Genomic DNA, 25448 nt, shown 5'->3' with positions numbered 1-25448 from the left:
ATACACTACGAGGCTAATTCCTACAAAGTCTGAATTCGGGATTTGTCAGGTCTGTCTCTAAAACGACAAGGAAGCGACTTTCCCCAAAAACTATTTCCATCTTCTATCTCCTCTACGGATCAAACCTCAGCTGGTTTGTTGGCTGAGCGCTGACTCCAGGCGTGATGACATCTCAGCTCCGGATGACAACATGGAGTCTGTCTGGCAGGGAGCTGCGGGGCTGATTCAACGAGTCTGAAGTCAGACAGAATTTAGTTTTTCAGACTTCAGGCCTCAGCACAGATTAGTGATGCAATGCCAGAGGAGTCTGTGAATGAATAAATTATTACACAGACTTTATAGATGAGATGTTGTTTCCTTATTATGCAGCAGTGCAGCTCAATTAAGTGGTCAGCTGTGTGTGTCTCTGCTCGGCCCTCTGTCACAACCACTACAACACAAACAGCTCTCACTCACAGGTCGGATCATACTGATGTTTTGTTGAATCCTATAGCTGCTAGTAAAGACCAGAGACTGTATAAATAATGGACGTAGTATCTGTGACGCCACCGTCTGTTTCTGAAGTGCTGTTTTGAAGCCAATCATCGGCGGTAGCGATATTGGAAATGCTGAACTCAACCCAACTTCTGTCGAGCTAGTGTGACGTAAAGAGGCGGGCTTTGAGCCTCCTAACCAACAGCTACAGTGTTCCCGCCTGTCAAACAAGTCAGCTGTGCCTCCCATAATGGAAAACTTGTATCTTAAAATCTTTGAAATTGCCGCATTATGAAAAAAAATTCAGCCCCCAATCAAGAAATTACCTATCCAGACTACATTCATTTTTGAACCAGGCTGTAAACATGTTTATTTCTGCTGTAAAGATCAGCTTTTTTGAATTGGTGTGTATGTGGTTTCCGGTAGTTCTGAAGCCAGCCTCAAGTGGACATTTGATGAACTGCAGTTTTTAACACTTCCACATTGACTTCAATTCTCGCGGCCTGAGGTTGCCGCTTGGATCTGACCTGATGACTGTTGATAAGGAGCTTGAAATGAACAAATCTCTGGAGTTCATTTTTGTTTCTATGGCATCACACAGATATAGATCTTGTGGAATTTTACAAGTATCAAAGTTAAAAAAAAATTCCATTGTGACAACTCTGATGAATTCAGTTGTTAAATGACGGTTTTATCCACTTGTTGGGTAACTTAAGGTCACTTCCCTTTCAGAGAGTAGAGGACACGTTTGAAGAACTAGAACATGATCATCAGGAACCACAGAGAGCTCATTACAGCGACACAACATTATACTAATTTTTGCTTCATATTTGTCTTCCGGCTTTTAAAACCAAAAACAGGAAACTGGTCATACCCAGCAGACGAGCTATGAGCCTGTTTGAAGGCCTCACAGCGAAAGTAGTTCAGGGGAACTCAGCATTAAGCAATCGCTTACTCATCAAAGGTGACCTTTACTGTGTGGTGAAACTAACTTCTCCTCAAAGCCTCATGAAGAAACACATTATAATGATATTTGAACAGAATATTTACATCTGCCCTACCTGGAACTGATAACTGATTATGATGATATTTTCTGAGGAGAGCAAAAATAATTGATGGTTATAGAAGGAAGATGATAATAATAATAATAATAATAATAATAATAATAATAATAATAATAATAATAATTTTTAGGATTTATATGGTGCTTTTCTGGGTACTCAAAGTCGCTTTACAGGAAGTGCAAAAAATAAAGCAAATAAATAAAGGGAGTAGAGGTCACATGTCGTAGTCTTTCTTACTAACGGGAAGGTCTTGAGGTGATTTTCAAAAGATTGAAGAGAGTCAGAGTTGCAGATACCAGTCAAAAGTTTAGAAAAATACCTTCTCATTCAACGTTTTTAATTATTTTAATTATTTGAAACACTGTAGATTAATACTGAATGCATCAAAACTATGAAAGAACATTTATGGAATTATTTAATTAACAAAAAAGTGTTAAACAAAGCAGAATATGTTTTATATTTTAGATTCTGTAAAGTAGCCCCCTTTTTCCTTCATGACAGCTTTGCACACTCTTGGTATTCTCTGAGTCTGCTTCATGAAGTGGTCTCCTGGAATGGTTTCTAATGAACATGAGCCTTGTCAAGAGTTCATTTGTAGAATGACTTGCCTTCTTAATGTGTTTGAGACCATCAGTTGTTCAGAGGTAGGGTTAGTACACAATGGATAGCCCTGTTTGACTACTTTTGTAATCCAGATTATGGCAAAACCAGATTGTTTCATAGTTTTGATGTCTTCTGTATTAAACTACATTAAAATGAATAAAACCCTTTGAATGAGAAGGTGTGTCCAAACCTTTGACTGGCAGTGTAAGTGGAGGGAGAGAGTTCCAGAGAGTCGGGGCAGTGGTCGCAAAGGCTCAGTCCCCCCAAGGTGCGGTGCGGTGCTTGGTCTTGGTGATAGGGGACAGGAGATTGGCATCTGATGATCTGAGGTGGCGAGATGGGAAGTGGCATTTGAGGAGGTCAGTCAGGTATGAGGGGGCGAGGTTATTGAGGGCGAGGTTATTGAGGGCTTTGTACGTGGATTCTGTACTGTGTGGGGAGCCAGTGGAGGTGCTGGAGGATGGGTGTGATGTGAGCTCTGGAGGAGGAGTGGGTGAGTTCTGGACATACTGGAGTTTTTGGATGTCAGTGGAGGAAAGGATGCTGTTGCAATAGTGGAGTCTGGAGGTTATACGGTGTGGATGAGTTTTTCGGCAGCAGAAGAGGAGAGATGACACAGTTTTTTCCATTTCATACAGTGACAAACTGAATATTCTGAATATATAATCTGGCCCACAAAAATAATTTTGTTGTTTTTTAATGTATTTTACCAAAGAAGTGATGAAATAGTCTTAAAAAGTAAGAATAAGCAGAGTGATCACTAAAGATTTCCTCAGTTTAGGTCAGTGATTTGTTTAAATGTTTAAACACAACTTTATTTTGTACGTGAAACTTTGAAATAGTTGCATCATTTCAGATTTTTTGACACAGCCTTGAACGCAGCATTTTTATCCATTTAAGTCAGATTTTCTCAGCTCTTTTGAAAAGCAGCCTCGAGTGTGTTTTCCTGTTGTGTGCTGTACGTAATCAGATCTACTGTATAAAGCAAATCTTTCACATCAATGCTGTTCTTGTCTCAGGTGAGCGTAACCTACCTGTGATGTCATCCAGGGGTTAAAGTCCTCTGATTGGCCGCCGTCAGCCGAGTTATAAATCTTTGATCAGAGTCAGCCGACAGACTGAACTCCACACTCACCTGTTAGAGCGACTTCTTCTGCTCTGACTTTAATCTTATTTCTACTTTTGTAATTGTTTCCAATCACTGTGACTCCAGATTGAGACATTTTTAGTGCTGAGTCACTTTCTGCGCTGCAGAGGAAGTTAGAGGGAAGATGTGGTTATTTTTGACCTTTCAGAAACCACAGTAACTTTATTTTTATTTTATTCAGACTTTTTCTCCTCAGCACAGAGTCGCTCTTTGTTCACAAGTGTCAGCTGTTTTTACAGACATTATATAAACTGACAGAAATAGAAATCAGAGTGATGTGATGTTTATCTTAAGAAGCATTCAAGCAAACTTAAGGTTACATTTTTTATCTGAAAGTCATCAAATTTGATGTTTTTTTTATTCGTTAACTTCCTGACTTCACTTGAAAACAGCAGCTTTTAGTTGTACTTTTGACTTCTACTGCTTGGGATAACTTAATTTAATTATACAGTGACATTTTTAAATCAATATATTATCCTCTGCTGTCTTTGAGCTACCAGAAAACAAACATTCTTTATTTTTTCTTCCTCTTAATAAAGATGTTTTTCCTAAAAAATCCCTGATATAAGATAATCTGTGTGTCATTTTAATTTTAAGGGAAGTCAGGGACAGAAGCAGAACCTGAACAGAGGTCATTTGGTTCCCGTGTATTATAAAGCATGTTAGTGTGAATCACACAGACAAAGTCGATCTCCCTCCGCGACCCCCGAGAATCACGTTTATAGCGTATCTGCAGAGACGAGGCGTGATCGGGCTGAAGTTACATGACTCTGATGCCATCTGTTGCAGGATCTCGCAGTCAGTAATTTGTCTGAGATCAGATGTCTGCCGAGGAATGTCCCGACTTGAAGAAACATAATTGAATCTCATTTATTCTGCTTTATGGTGTGAAGCCGAACAGGAGTCAGAGACGCAGCCTCGGGCTCCAGCTGCAGAAACTTCACAGGCTCAAAACTATTTCAGATAAATCTGATTTCAAGTTGACTGAGTGAAGTTAGGAACTTTAACTGAGACGATTGAAAAGTAGGGTTTATTTTATTTGAATGAGCTGTATTTAAGATTTAGAAAGACTTATCTCAGTAGGAAGAGTATACATCTATTTTCAATCTAAACATCTCTCCACAGATCTCATTTATTTTGTAACAAAAATGCAAAACTTCAAACTTCAAAAATGTAATGACTGCATGCGCTTTTAATTTTTTGCTTTTCTCTGTTTTATATTTTTATTAGCATTTTTAATGAGGGCAATTAGGTCCCTGATAATTTAACGGCACTGAATAAATGACTGCACATTGATTCAGTCTTTGATCTTAAAATCCAATTTTATTGAGGACTAAGTTTAGACACTTAAAGGGTAAATTTAATCTCTGTAGCAGGCCGATAAGGAACAGTAATCTAAAGATGTTCGGAACAAATGCACTGTAACATAATTTCTTAAGTTTGCTTTATTCATGTCAGTTGATGCTAGGGATGGGAATTTACCGTAATCCTTCTAATCGATTACTCAAATTTCCTAATGAACGATTACTCAGGTACTCGCAATTATTATTATTTTTTAACCGTAAACAAAAATAGATAAATAAAAGTCTGTCGGACACGGAGCTACCAGACCAGAATTTTAGTAAGTTCTGCTGCCTTTTCTTCATACATCTTTTCCTCTCTTGTAGTTGTTGTTTTCCGTGATGATAGCTTGTACTCCGGCTCGACTAACACGATCAGCTCTTTGAAGCCTTCTCCTTCCACAAAACTTAATGGGAGCATATCTCCAGTTACCATTTTGGTTATTATCAGGCTAATCTTCTCCGCTCTGGTTTGATCACAACGACGTGTGCTAACAGGGCGAGCAAAACACGTGATGCGAGACTGCCTGTTATCTGTCTCCGCTGTTTTCTCCTTGTTCTTTAAGCGTATGTGGTTAAACATCAAACTAGTGTTTCTATGGTATGTAAGTTTAACGCCACATATCTTGCACTGCACATTAACTTCATAGTTTTTTCAAAGCACTACCAGACATTACTTTTTATAACTGACATGTGGCAGGTGTCGCAGACGGTTCTGTGTTTGTTGTGCTTTTGCTTTCGGTGGAATAACTTGTCCCTAGAAAGTTGCCGTAGCTGACGTAAAACAGTTGTTTTTGCTGAAATCTGGCTCGGTGTGTTCTAAAGTTGAAGTCGTGGCCGGAGAAGTCAAACGTTTATATCCCGTTAATTATTTTCCTACCTAGTATATTCATTTAGGCGAAAAAAAAAAGCACATGGTCACACATGTAACGCTGTATGATTATCTTGCCAGGTGCGCGAATAACAAAATACTATTCGAATAATGGGGTCAACGGCGAGTACTCGAGTACTCGTACCCATCCCTAGTTGATGCAGGTCACTGTGTCCCAAAATTCAGACATAAGATTCTTCTGAATGCTGTAATTGCATCAAAAGTTGTCAAACCAGACTCCATTTAAAAAAACGAGCATTTGAAAAGTTATCTTGTCTCATCCTGTATTCAGACCAAGCGGCAACCTCCGACCGCAAGAATTAGGCAAATGCGGAAGTACCGGAAACCACATACACACCAATTGAAAAAAGCCGATCTTTACAGCAGAAATAAACATGTTTACAGCCTGGTACAAAAGACGAGTGTAGTCTGGATAGCTCATTTCTCGATCAGCACACACTGTACGGAGGGGTGAATTTTTGCGTAACGCAGCAATTTCAAAATATTACGATTACGAGTCTTCCATTATGAGAGGCACAGCTGACTTGATTGGCAGGCGGGAACACTGTAGCTGTTGGCGAGGAATTTCAAAGCCTGCCTCTTTACGTCACACTAGCTCGACAGCAGTTATGTTGAATTCAGCATTTCTAATCTGGCTCCCGCCGACAACAGCACTTCAGAAACAGATGGGTGACGTCACGGATACTACGTCCATTATTTATACAGTCTAATATTCCGACCTGGCAATCCTGACTTCAGACTTTTTACAATTCAGCACCCTTATGTAGTTATTTTATCATCTTTACACCATGTTCATTGCCATTTAATCACAGTAGAATCAGGTTATCTTGGCTCTAGTGAGACAGATTTCAGCCCACTTTAGAGTGACTTGTTGTTGATACAGTGAAACTGAGACTCAGTGGAAGCAGATTGGATGTCGATCCACAGCTGAAACAGAATGCCGGTTGTTGGTGTCCACCAAAAAAATCCTGTTACTTAGCTTACCTAACAGGAAGTCAAACAGGGCACTGGTCAGTCTTAAGAAGCTGGAAGCACAAGGAATTGTTTAAGTAATGCTTTCAGAGTCGATATATCAGCATGGAAATATTGTGAAATCTGCCAAGCTCCAATTATTACCTCAAATTAAGGTTGAACCAAGGAACAAAGGAACAAAGGAACAATGAACCATTCAATGAAGATCATAATCATTACTTCTAGCCCTGGTTATATGAAGAATATTACAATATTTTACATCAGGTGTCCTTTTTGAATCAGATTTTAAACTCTAAGAAGGAGCAGAGACCTCTGGGAAATATCTTTGGCTGTACCGAGTCAAACTGAATCCTAAAAAATATATTTCCAAAAGTGAATTATCCCTCAGATCCAGATTTACATTTCTGGTTTTGGACGGTTTCATTGATTGATCGCTGAGTCAAACTCAGACTGAGGAGTCAGGTTTACAGAGCGAGCTGAGCAGAATGAAACCGTTTTATTATGCTTGGATGTCTGTACATTTTTAAATTTGATGTGTGTGGGCTGCCGGGGGATGAGGAACACGTTTGGGGATTTTCTTTCTGTAACTGCAGGTTTTACAACACGAGGGAATTTCCTGCTGCAGAGCTATGAGTCAGGAACGTTTAACAGGAAGTTCACTTCAATCAGGAGGCATGTTCAGGGTTATTATTAGATGATGTTCACTTTAATTCAAAGCTGTTAAACTACATTCTGGATCTGTAACGTATCAATCATAAAACCACCAATAAAGTGATGGAATTTGGTCGTAAAGCTGATGAAACTCCCGCTGAGCCAGAACAAGGTACCTAAAAAAAAGTCATGCCATGATTGGTATGCAATTCATTTTTATGTATTTTCCTGCTCCCCAGATGATTCATCTTTATTTGTAACATTTTCACATTATCTTTTCCCACAGTGAAACCCTCAGGACCACTTTTAATATCATAATCTAATGACCTTTGTAATTTCAAGAAATTCTACACGATGAAAAACCTGAAAAATATTCCCCACCAAAAAAGACAAAAAAGTTGTGAGGCTGAAATATATTTTTCTTCACCCCTTTACTGTAAATCATGGCTCAGCTTGGATGTTACCAAGCTCACACTGTACTGTTACCAGGCTGTTACTGGACTGTTACGGTGATGTTACTCAGCTGTTACTCTACTGCTGCTGTAAAGCTGTTCCTGGCATCTTGCTGGGCTGTAACACCCTGTAACCAACATGTTACCTGGATGACATTGCAATGTTATAGGGATGTTACTGAACTTTTGTAAAGATATTCTACGCTCTGTCCAGGATGTTACTTGTTTATTCCTAGCCTGTTTGTGCTGAGTTGTTACCTGGATCTTACCAGGCTTTATCTGGACTAATCTGTATTATTACTAGGCTATTTTCTGCCTGTTTTTTGGAAGTTACCTATCTGTTTCTGGGATTTTGCCAGGCTGTTACTGTTTTGTTACTGGGTTTTAAAGGTTCAGTTACCGGAATGCCACCAGGATGTTACATGACCATTACAGAGCTGTAATTAGGGAGTTACCCAGGCTTATACTTGTGATGTCACTCAGATGTTAATGTAATGTTACTGGACACAAATGGAATGTTCCTGAACGTTGACTGTGATGTTACTTGGATTCATCTGAGCTGTCTCCAGGGTTTTATTTAACTGTTACTTTGGCTTTAGCTGGTAAATACTTGGATGTCACTGAACTGTTACTAAGATGTAAGTGATCATTACTTTTTTGTTACTGAACTTTACTGAGATGTTACCAGGATGTTACTCGGATGTTACTCGGATGTTACCAGGATGTTACTCAGATGTTAGCAGGTCATTATTTTGTTGTAACTGAGCTTTTACTGTGGTGTTACCAGGTTGGTATTCTATGCAGCTACTCGCATTTCACTGTTATGCTATTAAGGCATTACCAGATTGTTATTTTTGTCACTGAGATGTTACCAGGAGGTTACTAAGATGATACCAGGATGTTACTGAGATGTTACCAGGATGTAACTGAGTTGTAAGCATAATGTTACTTTGATGTTACCAGATTGTAACTGGTATGCTACCAAGATGTTAATGAGGTGTCACTAAGATGTTACTGAACTGTTGCCCGGATTATACTGAGATGTTACTGGGATGTTACTAAAGTGTCACCAGTATGTTACTGAGATGTTACCAGGATGTTACTGAGGTGTTACCAGGATGTTACTGAGGTGTTACCAGGATGTTACTGAGATGATACCATGGTGTTACTGAGATGATACCAGGATGTTACTGAGATGATACCTGGATGTTGCTGAGATGTTACCAGGATGTTACTGAGATGTTACCAGGATGTTACTGAGATGATACCAGGATGTTACTGAAATGTTACCAGGATGTTACTGAGAAATTACCAAGATGTCACTGAGATGATACCAGGATGTTTCTGAGATGTTACCGAGATGTTACTGAGATGTTACTGAGATGTTACTGAGATGTTACTGAGGTGTTACTGAGGTGTTACTGAGGTGTTACTGAGGTGTAACCAGGATGTTCCTGGGATGTTACCAGGATGTCAGTGAGATGTTACCAGGGTCTTACTTATATGGTACTTTGACGTTTGCGGGTCATTACATTGATGTGCCTTAACTTTTGCTGTGATGTTGCAGCAGTGTTACATGGATGTTATCTGCTGCGACCAGGATTTCATACAATGTTACTGTGGCATACCAGAGTGTTACTTGGATGTTACTGAACTGTAACAATGGATCTTGCAGCGTATATTATGGGCTGTTACCAAGCGGCAACCTCCGGTCTAAAAATATGAGTCAATGCGGAAGTGTTAAAAGCCGCATTTCATAGAGGATCCGTTTGAGGCTGGCTCCGGAAGTACCGGAAGTCACATACACATGAATGGGGAAAAGACGATCTTTGCAGCATTAATAAACATGTTTACAGCCTGGTACAAAAGATGAGTGTAGTCTGAATAGCTTATTTCTCGATGTCCTCTCACTGTGAGGGGGGTGAATTTTTATCTAATTCGGCAATTTTGAAGATATTGAGATTACTAGTCTTCCAATGAGAGGCACAGCTGCCTGCAGGAACACTGCAGCTGTTGGCTAGGAGGCTCAAAGCCCGCCTCTCTACGTCACACTGGCTCGACAGCAGCAATATGGCTGCTGCTGCCGATTGGCTTCAAAACAGCGTTCAGAAACAGATGCGTGACGTCACGGATACTACGTCCATATTTTTTACAGTCTATGGCTGTTACTGGGTTTTAACAATGATGTTACCTCATGCATGAAAGCATATTCAAACTTAGTGCTCGTCTAAATCTTTATTTATATCTTATACTTGATGTGTTCCCTTTACATTCATTAATATAATCCCTCTCAATAATTAGATACATTTCCCTCTAATCTTAATCTTATCTAATCTCAATGGTGTAGTTCTAAACTGTGATGGCTTGTATGGATTATTAATGTCTTAGGGATCGTTTCTGAGCGGAAGGAATGGAAATTATTTAAAGTGGGCGAGATTAAAGGAGCTAGATTAACTTCAAAGTCTCACAGTAGAAACATTCCTGACCTGACCAGAAACAGAACATGTCTTTATTATTTGGAGTATTCTGTTTATGTAAAACATCCTGCAACACGAGGCTAAATCCAACTCATGTTATTTTTGTGTGTTTCTATCCCACAGTGTGAGACCTCTTCATGTGAAGACCAGGATGAAGGTGCAGAGTGATGTCATCAGCACTCAGTCCAGGAGAAAAGATGCTTTTTGTTTCACGCCTGCTGTGGTGTGAATGAGACCGACCCCCACCCCGCTCCAAAGACTCAACACACACAACAGCAAACACACACACACTCTTAAACAAGCAGAGACACACAGAAAAAGTAGTTAGAGGGGGTCTGGCTTCTTTTTTTCCTTTTAGTGCAGAGTGAGGTCTCTCTCTTTCTCTCTCTCTCTCTCTGTCTTTCTCTCTCTCTCTCTGTGTGTCTCTCGTCCCGGGCTTTTTGAGCTGCTGAGCGCCATCAGGATGACATCATACCAGACCGACACAATGGAGCTCTTCATCCTCTGAGGTTCCTCGCCAGGCTGCGTCACTGCACTGGACCGCCGGCCCGGGACGCCCATCAGGAGGAGAAGGAGGGGGAGGAGGACTACGAGCAGGGAGGGAGGGGGGTGGGGGGGTGGGAGGGAAGGGAAGGGGAGGGGGAATAGTCTGACATGTCGGAGAATCCTGCGGGACCAGGATCATGGTCCAGGTCTGGGTCGGGGGCCCCGAAGCCCGGTGTGGTACGGGCGATCGGGGCGGAGGCTCTGGTGGCCCTGCTGGAGGGGGGTCTGGACCGGGTGGTGCTGATTGACAGCCGGTCCTTCGTGGACTACAACGCCTCGCATATCCTGGAGGCGGTGAATGTGAACTGCTCCAAACTGATGAAGAGGAGGCTGCAGCAGGACAAAGTCCAGATCGCTGAGCTGCTGCAACACTCGGCCAAGAAGAAGGTAAACACAGCACACAGAGAAGGGAGGACTTTCAGATCCTGCAGAGGTTTAAAAGAAGCTTTAAGATTTGATGTATTTAAAAAGCTGTCAGTGTTGTCTCTTCTTAAATGTCCCAGGAACACGTTTTACAAACTGCAGGTCTCTGATCCGTCACAGAGTTGGTGTTTAACTCTCACTCTGCTCACATTCTCTTTCACATTCATCCATGAAAACAGTCAGAGCTTGTCCAACAGGTGACCTCTTCCTCCTCCTCTCTGAATCAGCAGTTAGGTATTTTGGTGCCTTGCCAATGTTACAGTGAAACAAAACAACAGCCACACATCAGCTTCTGACATCATTGCACGACACATTATTTTCTGATGGCACAACGTATCTCATTACTTCATCTGATTATCAGTCTTTCATTTCTCATGCAGAAGGACTCTTACACATCTTTCTTTTCTTCTCTAAAACATGTTCTTAATACCTTGGCGGTGTTGCATAAATGATAACACCTTGAGTCATCACTCGATAAAAGTGGAACAGGTACAAAGCTGAAAAATAACACTGAGCAAGTTTTTTTTCTTTTTTAAGTTATATTTTTGGGGCTTTTTACATCTTTTATTGATAGAGGGAGAGGACAGTGGATAGTGAAACTGGCATAGAGTGGGGGAATGACATGCGGGAAAGGAGCCACAGGCTGGATTTCGAACCCGGGCCGCCCGCTACATGGGCGGGCAACTTTACCAGTAGGACAAGTCCGCACCCCAGCAAGTTTATTTTTATTGCACATTTCGACAACAAGGCGATTCAAAGTGCTTCACAGGAGACATTTAAAGAGTTAGTGCAAAGGTCAACAAAAACACAAAGAAAGTATTTACAAGTCATTAGTCATTAAAACAGGGTGTGGATTTAACCTACTGGTTAAATTGCGCACCCATATAGTGGGTGGCCCCCATTCGTTTGCAGCCTGAGGCCCTTTTCCCTCGTGTCTCTCTCTCGGTTTCTTGCTCTATCCACTGTCCTCTCCTCTCTAGGTAAAGGTGTAGAAGCCCCAAAAAAGAGAATATATTTTAAAGTAATTTAAAGGTGCACGTATGCCTAGCGGTTAAGCGTGTGCTTCATATACAGAGGCTATATCCCTCATTGCAGAGGCCCTAGGTTCGATTCCAGCCTTGACCATTTACTGCATGTCCTCCCCCACTCTCAACTCCCCACATTTCATGTCTCTCTTCAGCTGTCCTGTCCATTAATGGCAAAAATACCCCAAAAATATAACTTTAAAAGTCATTGGAACAGGGTGTGGATTTAGCCTACTGGTTAAATCACACCCATATAGTGGGTGGCCCCTATTCAATTGCAGCCTGTGGCCTGTTTCCCACATGTCTTTCCCTTACTCTCTCTCCTGGTTTCCTGCTCTATCCACTGTCTTTACCTCTCTAGGTAAAGGTGTAGAAGCCCAAAAAAAAAAGAATATATTTAAAAGTCATTACAAGGGGCGCCGTTGGCCTAGCGGTATAAGTGTGTGCTTCATGTGCAGAGGCTATAGCCCTTGTCGCAGAGGTCCTAGGTTTGATTCCAGCCTTGACCATTTACTGCATGTCCTCCCCCACTCTCCTTTCCCGTCTCTCTTCAGCTGTCCTATCGATTAAAGGCAAAAATGCCCAAAAATATTACTTTAAAAGTCATTAGAACGGGACGTGTATTTAGCCTACTGGTGAAATCTCGCCCATATAGTGGTTGACCCCCTTTCGGTTGCCTGTTTCCTGCTCTATCCACCATCCTTTCCTCTCTAGGTAAAGGAGTAAAAGCCCGAAAAAAGAGAATATATTTAAAACTCATTAAAAGAGTGCGTGCCCCATATACAGAGGCTATAGCCGCAGAGGTCGCAGGTTCGATTCCAGCCTTGACCATTTACTGCATGTCCTCCCTGACTCTCTACTCCCCGCATTTCATATCTCTCTTCAGCTGTCCTATTGAATACAAAAATATAAATGAAAAATAAAAATAAATAAAAGTCATTAAAAAAACCCAATTTGGATCAAAGCAAAGAAAAAAAAATTAATATAAAAACGTCACAAATGGAAGGTTAAAATAAAGTAACACCTATTTAGAATATAAGCATAAAAGCTAGAGCGACATTGCTTGTAACTCTGCCGATGTCTGTTAACGTGATAAATATCATCTTATATCGATGATCTGTTGATTCAGTGGTGCTTCTCTACACACACATAAAACAGTAAGGAAATGAGACAGAAGTTTTCAAGTATAAAACAAGCACTGTTATCTCTTTGTGAAAACACACACTTTGTAAGTTTCCTTTTCTTTGCTTTCACTTTTTCTTCCTCATCTTTAAAGTTTCCAGAAACGTGATTGAGTTTTAAACTTTGTACTCCAAGGAAAGTATGCAACCATGAAACCATCAGAAAGACAAAGACTCTAAAACTCCCTGTCTTCTCTTCCTGTGTTTCCTTAAAACCTGGAAATAGAAACAAATCACTTATAATCCTGTTAATACAAACAAACCTTTACAAAGTGATGTTACAGAGGCATGAGAGGATATCTAAGTAGATTTCTTTAATGTGATTTCCAGCAGATCTTTATAAATTCAAGTGTTTGATATCCATCAGCTGCTCTGATTTCAGCTCTGTGAGTCTGTTTGTTCTGGTTTGATCGAGTGATGACTCAGAAAACGGGTGCAACCGCTTATGCAACGCTGCTAAAAGATTAGGAACATGTTTAGAGAAGAAAAGAAGAGGTATAAGAGATCTGCTGCTTTAGAAATGAAAGTAAAAACTTTGATTGATCAGTGGGATACATGTCCCGACCTCTTTTCTTCCTGTCTGTAAACCTGGTCCATATTCCTCCTCTAACCTGACATCCCTCTCCCTCTCTCTCAACCCAAACTGAACGTGGGCGTCTGACCTCAGAGCAGTGTATTTTTATTTAACAAAGAGAGTTTGCGAGCTTCGGAGGCCGCTCCTCCCTTTTTGTGGCATCGCGTTAAACTGGAATAACGTCTTTTAAGGAAGCTCGGCCGCTCGCTTTATTACTGAGGCAACATTTTCCGTCCGATTATGAGCTGTAATTAATTCAGCGAGCGGCCGAGGAGAGAAAGCAGAGTTTCCTCCAGTGAGTTGAAGCTGAACTGCTGCCAAACCTCAGAGGGTTGTTCTGTGTGTGCAGCAGAGAGGAGGCTGAGGACTCACACAGACCTGACACTGATAATACATTCAACCTGAGAGTCGCGGAGAGGAATGTGCAAAATTTAGGGAAAGAAAAACACAAAAAAGGAGTTATTTAAAAGGAAAGAGTCAGTTTAACACAACTTCTGATTCTAAATGTCCAGATTCAACACACATCAGTAAGAGTAGACGAGACTGTGCTCTTGTTAATGTTACTTCTGTAATCAAACTGTATAAATGGTCTTGTATGTTACAATAATCTGATAAAAGTGTCTCTTTGTGTTTCTGTCTCTGTAGTTGGAGTTTGCGGGCGATCAGGAGGTCGTGGTTTACGATCAGAGCTCCACCGACTCGTCTGCTCTAAGCTCCGAGTCGTTCCTCAGCGTCCTGCTGCTCAAGCTCGAGAGGAGCTTCCCCTCCGTGCACCTGCTCTCAGGTCAGTCTCATACACGTCTCGCTCTTGATGTACAAAAGACAGAGGCAAGTCAAAATTGGAGATGCTTACAAGTTAAAAAAACAATTAAACTTTATTTATAAAGCAACTTTCACACAGACAAGCATGCAGCCTGAAGTGTTTCACAAAAGAACAGAGAGACAGGAAACAACAGAAATGGGGAAAGTAATGAAAGATTAAAACAAGAAAGAAGATGGTGATCATAAAAAATACTTACAAAAAAAATCTACAAACAACATATTTGAGTTAAATACCTGTGGACATGACACAAGACCAATTCAGGTGATGCAAAACATCACATATAGTTCCAGACAAAAGATTGAGATAGAAACTAGTCCAAGTCAAAACCCCAAACTAATCTGAGACAGACAAACTCTGCTAGATTAAGACAAGTCCGAGTCCTAGGTCTCATGACAGAGAGGAGAATCCAGTCAAAACTTCTACAACACTGTGAAAAGACTCTCTCAAACTCTCTACAGGACCATGACTTGAAATAAAAAACACAACCTGGCTGAGCAAAGTCCAATTTAAAACCCCAATGATACCGAGACATGCATGAGTAAAAAAAAGCTCCCACACAAGTTCATCAAGTGCCCATTAATAAATCCAAAAGATCAAAACTTATCTGATTCAAAACTCGAGCAAGACAGAGACTAGTTTCCGACTTGTTCATGTAAAAGAAAAACTGAAAGAGCAAGAGTAAATTCCAGATCAGGAAGACAAAGACTCGTCCCAGTCCAAGCACTGGTGAGAGAAGTCAAACACAAGATGTCAATGGAAGAGATTTCTCTAGTCTAAACACTTACAAAATGTAGACACATGAGACTCAATTGTGAGAGAGAGAGACAAGTCCAAGTACAAAGATCCAAAAGATTAGGACTAGTCTGTGTTTAAACACATGGGACTAACTGAGTCACAAGACCAAGAATGTGAAGCTTTGAGACAAAAACAAGTAGAATCAGACACCTGGGATTCAGAGACGAGTCAGAGTCGAGAGACCCTTGAGATTGAGGACGGTTTAATAAAAGACCCTTTTGAGAGATTGAGAGTAGTCTTAGTCAACAGATTCTTGAGGCTAGTCCAAGTCTGCATCCTCAGGAGGATAAGTAAAGTATTTATTGAAACACTTTGAGACAGAGACTAAGGTCTGTCCAATCCTTTACGCGTCCAAGACTAGAAAAACTTGCAAAACAGAAGCGAGACCAAGTCACAGTCCTGGCGTGATAGATTCAAGTCACACGGGTCACAGAAAGACAAGAGAAAAGACTTGACCCAGTGTAAGCACCTATGCAAAATGACTCCAAAGACCAAGACTTGACTTTAAAAACATATGAGACCAAGACAAGACCAATTCAAAAGACAAGATTGAGGACGAGTCAATAAAAGATGTTCTAGATTGAGACTAGTCCCCGTCATCAGGTCTGACGGACTGAGACACTTGTTGTCACTATTAAGACAGAGACTTGTTTAAGTCATGACCCCAGACAAATCTGGACACAACACCTGTGAGACAGAGACAAGTCAGAGTCTGGAGATGTGCAGGAATGTGACGAGTCACTTATGAAACAGTGAGAGACAATGACTAGTTCAAGTCAAGAGGTCCATGAGACAAAGACCAGCAGAAATCGAAACACCTAGGAGAAGGAGAGCAGTCAGGGTTTGGAGATCCTCAAGACTGTTTCTATTTGAAGTCAGAAACCTGCAAAGACTCGTCGGTGTCCGTGCAGCAGAGTAAACACGATGGTTACAGCGAGGATCAGCTCTCCGTGTGTTTCACTGCGAGAGTATTTTCTCTCTGGGTTTGAGTCAGTCATGATAAATCGGTTTATGAGTCTGATGACAGGCGGCTCGTCTGCAGACCTTCTCTCTCCGCCGAGTGTTTGGTTATGTAACGGTGATGTCATCCTTCATGGCGGCTCCACCCTCACACATAAAAACACAAAGACTTCTGGTCTTCCTAAAATCACTCGGTCAAAGGTTTCACTGTTACACAACAAGAGAAGCAGCAGTTTGAATCTGAGGAAAAGAGGAACCTGTTTCTGTGAGTGATGAAGAGGAGGAGGGACAGGAGAGGAAGACTTAAAGGGAAGTTTGCTGATCTTCATCAGCTCTGGTTTTTAAGCTTGAGGCTGTGTAAGCATAAACTCACTGATAGGTGTACTTTAATTATTAAACCTTCACCAGAAGATCAGGAACAAGTTTAACACAAACGTGGATTCATCTGCTGAGGAAAGTAGTCCCCAGAAAAGGCAGGATTTGTTCTAGTTTGATTATAAACGACAGGAAAGAGACGTTTGAGGATATAAACATGAAACCACATCTTTTTTTAGTGGTTCTCAAAGGTTGCAGGAGAAACCGATGAGCTCAGAGCCACAGACAGGAAGTAAGAGCGTGTTTAGAGACTGATATGTTGGTTTGAGTTCAGACATGTGATCTAAACACAGAAGGTAGAATACAGACTGATCCTTTGCGTCTTTATAAGTCGCTCAGTGGACATTCGTTTGGAGCAGCTTGCACATAAAATATACAAATAAACAGAGTAACATATAGAAGACAGCATATTTAATATACTGAGAGCTAAACATGGAATAAGATCCTGAATGAATACTGACACTTAGCAGAGTGATAGATACAAAAAACTATAGAAACAATAAATGATGAGTCTGGTTAGGGACTATGGATGTAAATGAGCCTTTTGGCTAACTCTGGCATATTTACAAAAATGTTAATTAATATGTTGGTTCTAAATGAAAAATTTAATAAATAAAAAGAACATTAAAAAATATAAAATGTAAGGCGAATTTTGTCATTTCAAACAAATAAAAACATCCTTTATTAAATAGTTTAAAAAAAGGAAATATTAGAAAACTTTCAATCCTATCAATACAATAAATTACAGTCTTGTAAAATGTTCAAATGAAGGTGAACGGGGCGCTGTTGGCCTAGCTGTCCAAGCGTGTGCTTCATGTACAGAGGTTATACCCCTCGTCGCAGAGGTCGTAGGTTCAATTCCAGGCTCTGCTATTTACTGCATGTCCTCCCCCACTCTCTGCACCCCACATTTCATGTCTCTCTTCAGCTGTCCTGTCCATTACAACAGGCAAAAAAAACCACCAAAAATATCACATATAAAAAAAGAATGAAGATGAAAATGAATAAATCTCAGAGCTTTCGACAGCAGGATGCATGTTTCTGCTTCTTAACTTTCTAAATGTTTTTATTAAATATGGACTATTATATCTGGAATCAGACCGGAGTGCTTCAATATTATGTGTGTTCAAAATAAAAGCCATCACACGTGTGATTAAAAATAACAGTGATAGAGACGTGGTATAAAAATGACTCCATCAGGTTCCTGCTGGAGCTGCAGAGCATCAATTCAGGGGCCTGTTGCCAGGCAACAAGAGTAGAGGATGAACCGTGTGAGGCAGTGTCACAAGCTGCAAACACACGCAAGTCTGCAACAAGACTGTAACAAAGTTCTGCAGTTAGTAAGGCTTTATTCTTGTATTTCGGATGCCGTTAGGTTGATGTTGTGGAAGGTAGAGAGGATCCAGATGTAAACACAAACACACACCTAAAGCTGGTCTGCCACGCTGGATCCGATGCTACACATGGCCACCATCTTCCCCCCCCATCACGCTTCTGTTATTACCTTTGATGGCAGATCAACAACAGAACAACATGTGATACATACTGAAGACGAGGAGTAACAGGACGCACATATCCTACCTTCAGCAGAACTGTATCAAAGTAAAACTCTGAAACACATCAGGTTTAAACTTAAAACAAACGCCTAAAAATGTATTCAACCTTTAATCTAAACTATTGACTTGTTGCTGATAACAGCAGAGTATAAAGATGCAAAGCATGCAGCTGGATTAGCCTTTAAAGAAGTATTTGACCCTTGTTAACCCTCTGACGTAATGCTTTGGAACATCATCAGGCGTGACTGTGTCGGCCAATCAGACATGAGCCGTAAACCGATGACCCTACAACAAGAACAATACAGCTTTACAGTTTATCTCATAGTCATGGAGACTAAAGATTAAATAAACACCTCTGAGATTAAGTCCTCCGTGTGTTATTAACCTTTGTGTCTGGTCTTTATTGCTGATAAACTTTGAAATTACAGATCAAAAAATCAAACGATACTTCCTGATTCTATCTCCACCTAAGTAGGATGTAAAAGTTGAACATTTCAAAGTAAAAGCAAAGAGTTTAACTTACTTAAAGGCTTGTTTATCAATCAATCAATCAATCAATCTTTATTGTATAGTGCCAAATCACAACAAACGTTATCTCAAGAGGCTTTTACAAACATAGGAGGTCTAGACCACTCTATGTCAAATTATATCTAATCTATCAGAATATATATCTAAAAAAGAAATGTTCATCAAAGACGACAGATTGGCCATAATTCTCCTGTCAGCCACCACCTCCACAGGGTCCAGGACTGAGCTGGCCTTCTTCACCAGTGTGTTCAGTCTTGCTCTCCTGTATCCTGTCCGCCCACAGCAGGTTTAATCCTTCTAATGTGGGGTTTGTGTCCGGTGTTAGCTCTGTTAGCATGATGCTACTCTGCCAGTATTCCCTCTGGTGCTGGGTTAGCTCGTCCACCTTATTGTAGATAGATCTCACATTACCCATAACGGTGGGTGGAGGACAGGTCAATGTCGTCTTTTCTTAGCTTGCATCTCAATACCAGCACGTCGTCCTTGCCTCCTTCTCCTCAGCTCGCAGGGAACATCAGGCATAGCATCGTTTAGCATCAACATGCTACGGGAGGCTAACAGCTGATCTCGTATGTAAACAATGTTACCATGGATACATGCAGGATCTCCGGACACAGACAGGAACAAAAATAGCAAAACACCACTGTAAACGAGTCAGTTTGGTGTCTATGGCTAACAAATGAGTCATTAAAAGACATGACAGGCTCCAAATACAAAGATAACTAAACAGATATGATTTAAGTTTATGCATCAGGTTGATGTGAAAGTGCACAAAAAACTGTGAAATCAAATATATTGTAAACAGATAATAATCCATAGCTCATAGGCCATCATTTCCTGTCTGATTCTTTCGTAATAAAAGCCTCTCAAAACAAGCTAATGATGGTAAATATGATTTTCTTCCTCTCAGGTGGGTTCTCAGAGTTCTCTCACCTGTTCCCCGGTCTCTGTGAGGGGAAGTCCACTCTGGTCCCCTCCTGTATGTCTCAGCCCTGCCTGCCCGTCGCCAACGTGGGCCCAACCCGCATCCTGCCTCACCTGTACCTGGGCTGTCAGAGAGACGTTCTCAACACGGTGAGGACAAATGTCTACCTTTAGAAATAAGACCCCAGTGTTTCTCAAATAAGATGATGTGTAAGAACTGAGCCCTGGTGTCTATATCTGACTCTCTCTGTTTCTCTCTCAGGACCTGATGCACCAGAACGACATCGCCTACGTCCTGAACGCCAGCAACACCTGCCCCAAACCTGACTTCATCCCCGAGTCACACTTCCTGCGAGTCCCTGTCAACGACTCGTTCTGTGAGAAGATCCTGCCCTGGCTGGACCGATCCGTGGAGTTCATCGGTACACAGACTTTTCTCTCACCTGGTCTTTTGTTATTATTTCTGTCTCAGTGAAATGAAGAAGATCAGATATATAACATGTCTTTTTTTGTGTGTTTCAGAGAAAGCTAAAGCCTCAAACGCTCGGGTCCTGGTCCACTGTCTGGCTGGGATCTCCCGCTCTGCAACCATTGCCATCGCCTACATCATGAAGAGGATGGACATGAATCTGGATGAAGCGTACAGGTGAGGAACAAAGCAGTGAAACAGGACATTTTTACTCTACTTTCATGTGTACAGATGATGAAGTGAGAGTTACACAAGACAGTGACAGCTCAGCTGAAAAGATTAAAATATCTGATAACTCATCAGCGGTAATCTGACGGTGATTCATTAATCTCTTTAAACAGATATCTGTTAGCTAACAATCAGACAATCAGCGTTTAGATTTCCTGAATTCCTGGAATGCATCAGAAATGATGGTTCTGACCTCCATTCAACAAACAAACATTTTAAAAGTAGTTTCTTCTCCTCTTGAGGACAGACCTGAAAAAGCTTGACTTCTACCTTTTACTAATCTGCATCATGATTTTGTTATTTCAGCAAACTTCAGACCCGTTAATTACAAGAAAATCAGTTTCAACTCTGGGGTTCATACAGCTGAAGTAAGCCAGAGTGGAGCCTCTGTGTCAACTGAGACTCACCAGAAACAGATGAATGCACGCTCCTCTGGGGGTTGAAATTAACTAAGAAATGAGTGTTTATTCGTCACACTTCTGAAGTTGCTGATTGGACTGAAAACAATGCAGTGCAGGGAAAAGGAAGTGTGGGCTAGAAGTTGTTTGTCGCTACCTGCTAGTTGCACTAGATAGACGGTTAATCACAAGTACTATAAAATCTAGAATACAAGTCTCACTAATAGATAAGTCGGTCTGTTTTCGGGGCACTGTAAGAGGAATAAAAAGTTTAAACTGCACATTGATGATTTACATTGCAATGTGCACTCTCTGTGCAGCTGTGTAGCTCTTTCTAGAACCTTCTGTTTTCACCAACCTGCTAGCTACCAGTGCATTGATAGTTATGAGGTACGGGGACCTAATGCCTGGGACCAGTCTGAGTAGACTTGTTTCACCCCCTCTGCTGGTCACTTGTTGTAATGATTATGATTAAATGAGGGAGGAAAGATGTTCAAAGTATCTAAAGATCTTCAACATTCACACAACCGATTATGACAAAACTTTTACATCACTGGACTTAAGTTAGATTCACTTTAGTCTTACCTTAGAATATGTTATTCGGGAAATTTTCATCTTTAACACAACATGAAAATGATACAAAAAGAAGTCAACGTGGAATCAATGACCTTGACTATTGCAATCTACACCACCGGTCTGACTTTATGAGAGTTCTCACAGTTGATTTGTTGCTAACTTTGTGTCCACTTGTTTAAAAAATGGGGATGGAGATCTAGAAGTATTTGGTGATCAGTTGAAACCTGTTGAAAATAATGACTTTACAGCAGGATGCAGCTTCTGTGAGAAGATGCCAAAATTAGGAATGTTTGGACAACACATTCACTGTTTAATTTATGCTTGCAAGACACTCCTCCTTAGTTTTTTTGACAGATCTTAAAAATATCTCTTTTTTACTTGTTGACAACTACAACATCCCTATAGTGGTTTTCTTGTATTCTATTTTCTCAGACTCCTTAAAGTTTCTCTAGAGTCAGAGTAGATTTTATAAAGCATCCTGAAATCAGTCAGAATCTTGGTTAGTTTCAGGTTGTAAATCCGAGCCTTCAGCTTCCTGTCTGCTGTCGATGAAGCACATTCCTCTCACATAGTTTAACAGTCCACAGAGTCAGTCCTAATGAGTCCACATCCTAATTAACCCTCTAATTAAAGAGTCCTCTGTGTCACTGCTCATTACACACATGTTGCTGATGCCCTCTAATGACTCACACACACACTCTCTGTGTTTGTGTGTCTGTGTGTTCGTCAGGTTTGTGAAGGAGAAGAGGCCGACCATCTCTCCCAACTTCAACTTCCTGGGTCAGCTGCTCGACTTCGAGAAGAAGATCAAGACTCCTCACGGTACTGAGTCAAAACTGAGGTCCCTCCATCACTTCGAGACCAGAGAGGAGGTCCCTGGTCCTCCTGAGGAGTCAGAGTCTGCACCCCCTCAGGATGCAGGTCCAGGCCCAGGTCCAGGTTTAGGCCTGTCCCTGCTGGAGCCGCTCATGCTGCCCTGCGTGCTGGCCGACGCTCCTGAGGAGTGTCTGCTGGTCCAGGCTCTGAGTAGTCTGACTCTTCCTGACGGTTCAGAGGAGAACGCCCGTCTGAAGCGCTCCTTCTCCCTGGACATCAAGTCGTACGGCGAGCAAGGAGGCGCTGCTCCGCATCGCGTGTTCGTCCCTCACGGTGGATCCGGAGACGCCGGGGAGTTCTACAAACCCTCCACCTTCAAAGAGACGACCAGTAAGCCGTGTCAGTTCTCCCCGGTGGAGGAGGTGTCGGAGCAGTCCACCCCGGAGCAGAGTCCAGATAAGGAGGAGGCGGACGTCCCGGAGCGAGTTGCACCGCCGCAGCCAACACCGGCAGCCTCTTCCTGTTTCACCAAACCTCCGCCTGCTGCTCCTCCACGCTCACAGCAGCTCCACCGCAGTGGCAGCGTGGAGGAGAACACCACCAGCTTCCTATTTGGCCTCTCCCGCAGCCAGCAGCACCTCGCTCGACCGGGTCCCGGTGGCGCCCTGAAGGGGTGGCACTCTGACATCCTTCTGGGCCCCGTCACCGTCTCCACCTCCTCTCTGACTGGCGGCTGGTACCTCTCCTCTGACTCCGCCCGCTTCTACTCCACCTCGGCCATCCTGAGCGGGGGCGGTTTGGCGGCGTACAGCTGCGGCGCGGGGCTGGAGGCGGTACGGCGGCGTGGGCGTCAGAGGACGGGGGATCGCGGGGACTCGAGGAGGAGCTGGCACGAGGAGAGCAGCTTCGAGAAGCAGCTGAAGAGACGCAGCTGTCAGATGGAGTTCGGAGACGGACTGACGGACAGCCGGTCCAGAGAGGAGATGGGAAAGGTGGGCAGTCAGTCCAGCTTCTCTGGCAGCATGGAGGTCATCCAGGTGTCCTGAGACTGATCCAGGAGTCCTCAGACTGAACCAGGTGTCCTGAGACTGATTCAGGGACAGACTGAGACTCAGAAATATGACGCTCGGTCAGGATGAAGCGGACTGAAACAGCTTCAAAGATTAGGAGAGAAACATGCAACACACAGCGTCACTTCACACAGACAGGAGGAGAGTCAGAGCTCAGAGGTGAGCTGATACTCAGGTTAAACTGTCACTTTAAGGGCACTGACACAAGACGACATCTGACTTTACAATGAAGTCCAGATCCACTTCTACCTGAGGAGGAGAGAGTGAACTCTGGTTTGTTTGTAGCCTGAATGTTGCGAGGTTGTTTGTTTACAGTGAGTCTGTCTATCGGCCCAAAGTGTGAGTTTCATCCTGCAGGAGCTTCAGATACAGTGTGTGGGGGGAAGTGAGATCCAGAGGAGAGACTTTTACTACAAAAAGGAACCGATGAATGTCTGATCTCATATCATAACGTCAAACAGAGAACAGTGAACAGACGGGGGAGATGGTTCTGAGTGAAACTGTGACACCTGCTCTGAGTCATCGTCGTTTACGGTCAATAAGATAAAAAGTGAATCACACAGTTAGAGATTAAATTCAAGAACATCTGTCCTCATTATTATTGTTATAAAGGAAATGTGACTTCTTCAAACTTCACTGAATTGATTGATCAGAAGGAACCGCCAGTAATGAGACGTTCAGGGTCTGTTCGGACTTCAGAGTGTACTCTGAAAATAAACTGAATGCAGACACACTTATGAAGCACTCACTCAGGACGTCCTGAAGCTTTACTGCTTGACCAAACATGTAGAAATAAAGAATAAAATCTCACTCAATCATAATACAACTGCTTAATTAGAAACTTTGATTACCTATAAATTAAATTAAAACATTATAAAAGTGTATTTTTTAAATAAAGATATTCAGATAATTTAATTCCACTTCTTGCTTTTTGCTTGAGCAGCTTGTACTCAAATTAAAGAGCTGGTTTCCCTTCTCACAGCAGTTTCACAAAAGGAGCAAATATATAAAAATATATCTAAAAAATCCTCATATATAAAATATTTTTTATAAAAACAGCTGAGGTGAAATACATTTGAAAAAAGCAGCAAATTTTATGTTTAAGTTGCAGTGTATTTCAGAAGAGCTAATATGTGTAATAAGATCTAAAAATTATAATAAGTAGGTAGATTAAAAAACAGTTCATGTCAGACACTGTCAATTAATAAAAACTGATTTCAAAGAGGTGACAGTGAACGCATCGCAGGAACTGGCATTCTCTAAATCCAGAAAACAAACATTCTCAAAGAATCTCCTGAAGGTAGTCAGTGTCAGCTCACCTGTGGGCCAGCAGAGGAAGAAGAGGAAGAGGAGGAGTCACCTGACCTCCTCAGAGTGAACCTGACAAACTGAGGAGTGTGAAGACGACGAAGACGACGAAGATGCGGTGTGCTGCAGGAAGAAAAACAAACACTTTTCTGATCAACTCTGAGCCTGTGAATGTTTGTGTTTGAGGAGGAAGCTGCTCTTCAGACTCCATGATGATGATGATGATGAAGATCAGGACAGTTCTGGTCTCTTCAGTACCTCACGGATCCAAACTTTCACTTGTGTGTGTGTTTTAGATTATTGAAGAGTCTGGCTGGCAGGTGAAGGTGTCTGATGATATTTTTTATTTTTTGGGGGGGACCTGAACAGACTCACCTTGTCAGAGCCTGAGTGATGAAGAGGAGGGTGTGATGTTCATGTGTGTGATGTGGATTTAAAGAGGCTGGGACTCAGACGTGGACTTGATTCAATAATACAGACTCACAGACGTGTTCATGTTGCACTGTGGTGTGAAAGGATCTGATTAAAAGTTATGAAGCCGAAAATTAAGAAGAAGAATGTTTCTCTGCTTTCTTTTGTTTTGTTGATTTGTTGACAAAATCAAAACTCAAAAGCTAATAACCCTTTTCTATTGGTCCTGCTGCAGAGAAGAGTCTACATGTCTACAAATGTACTCCCATGGCATGTTTGTTGGATCCACTGCTTAAAAAGCACCACATCTGGTCACATTTTAGAGTGTAAAATCAGCCTGCCCTACAGATCATTTTTACCCACAATCCTCTGCAGCTCTTGGCACACTAC

At 41.8% G+C, this 25448-nt stretch overlaps 1 protein-coding gene across 2 annotated transcripts in view; it reads left to right on the top strand.

Moving 5' to 3' along the window:
- Window positions 1-25186, top strand: part of dusp16 (dual specificity phosphatase 16) — a 29492-nt gene extending 4306 nt beyond the window's left edge. Inside the window, exons 1-7 of one of the 2 annotated variants that reach the window (XM_034673646.1) lie at window positions 10717-11005; window positions 14467-14605; window positions 19769-19932; window positions 20045-20204; window positions 20305-20428; window positions 22184-23306; window positions 23347-25186. In XM_034673646.1, the coding sequence (XP_034529537.1) occupies window positions 10727-11005; window positions 14467-14605; window positions 19769-19932; window positions 20045-20204; window positions 20305-20428; window positions 22184-23306; window positions 23347-23355 (1998 nt within the window). In that variant the 5' untranslated portion in view covers window positions 10717-10726 and the 3' untranslated portion in view covers window positions 23356-25186. Of the gene's footprint in view, window positions 1-10195; window positions 11006-14466; window positions 14606-19768; window positions 19933-20044; window positions 20205-20304; window positions 20429-22183 lie in introns of those variants that run through there. The other variant, XM_034673645.1, reaches the window with a different exon arrangement.
- The last annotated feature ends 262 nt before the right edge of the window (window positions 25187-25448 follow it).

This window comes from Notolabrus celidotus, chromosome 21, assembly GCF_009762535.1.
Source record: "Notolabrus celidotus isolate fNotCel1 chromosome 21, fNotCel1.pri, whole genome shotgun sequence".
NCBI classification, from domain to species: domain Eukaryota; kingdom Metazoa; phylum Chordata; class Actinopteri; order Labriformes; family Labridae; genus Notolabrus; species Notolabrus celidotus.
Note: the sequence above shows the minus strand (reverse complement) of the source record. Positions and strands in the feature narration are given on the sequence as shown.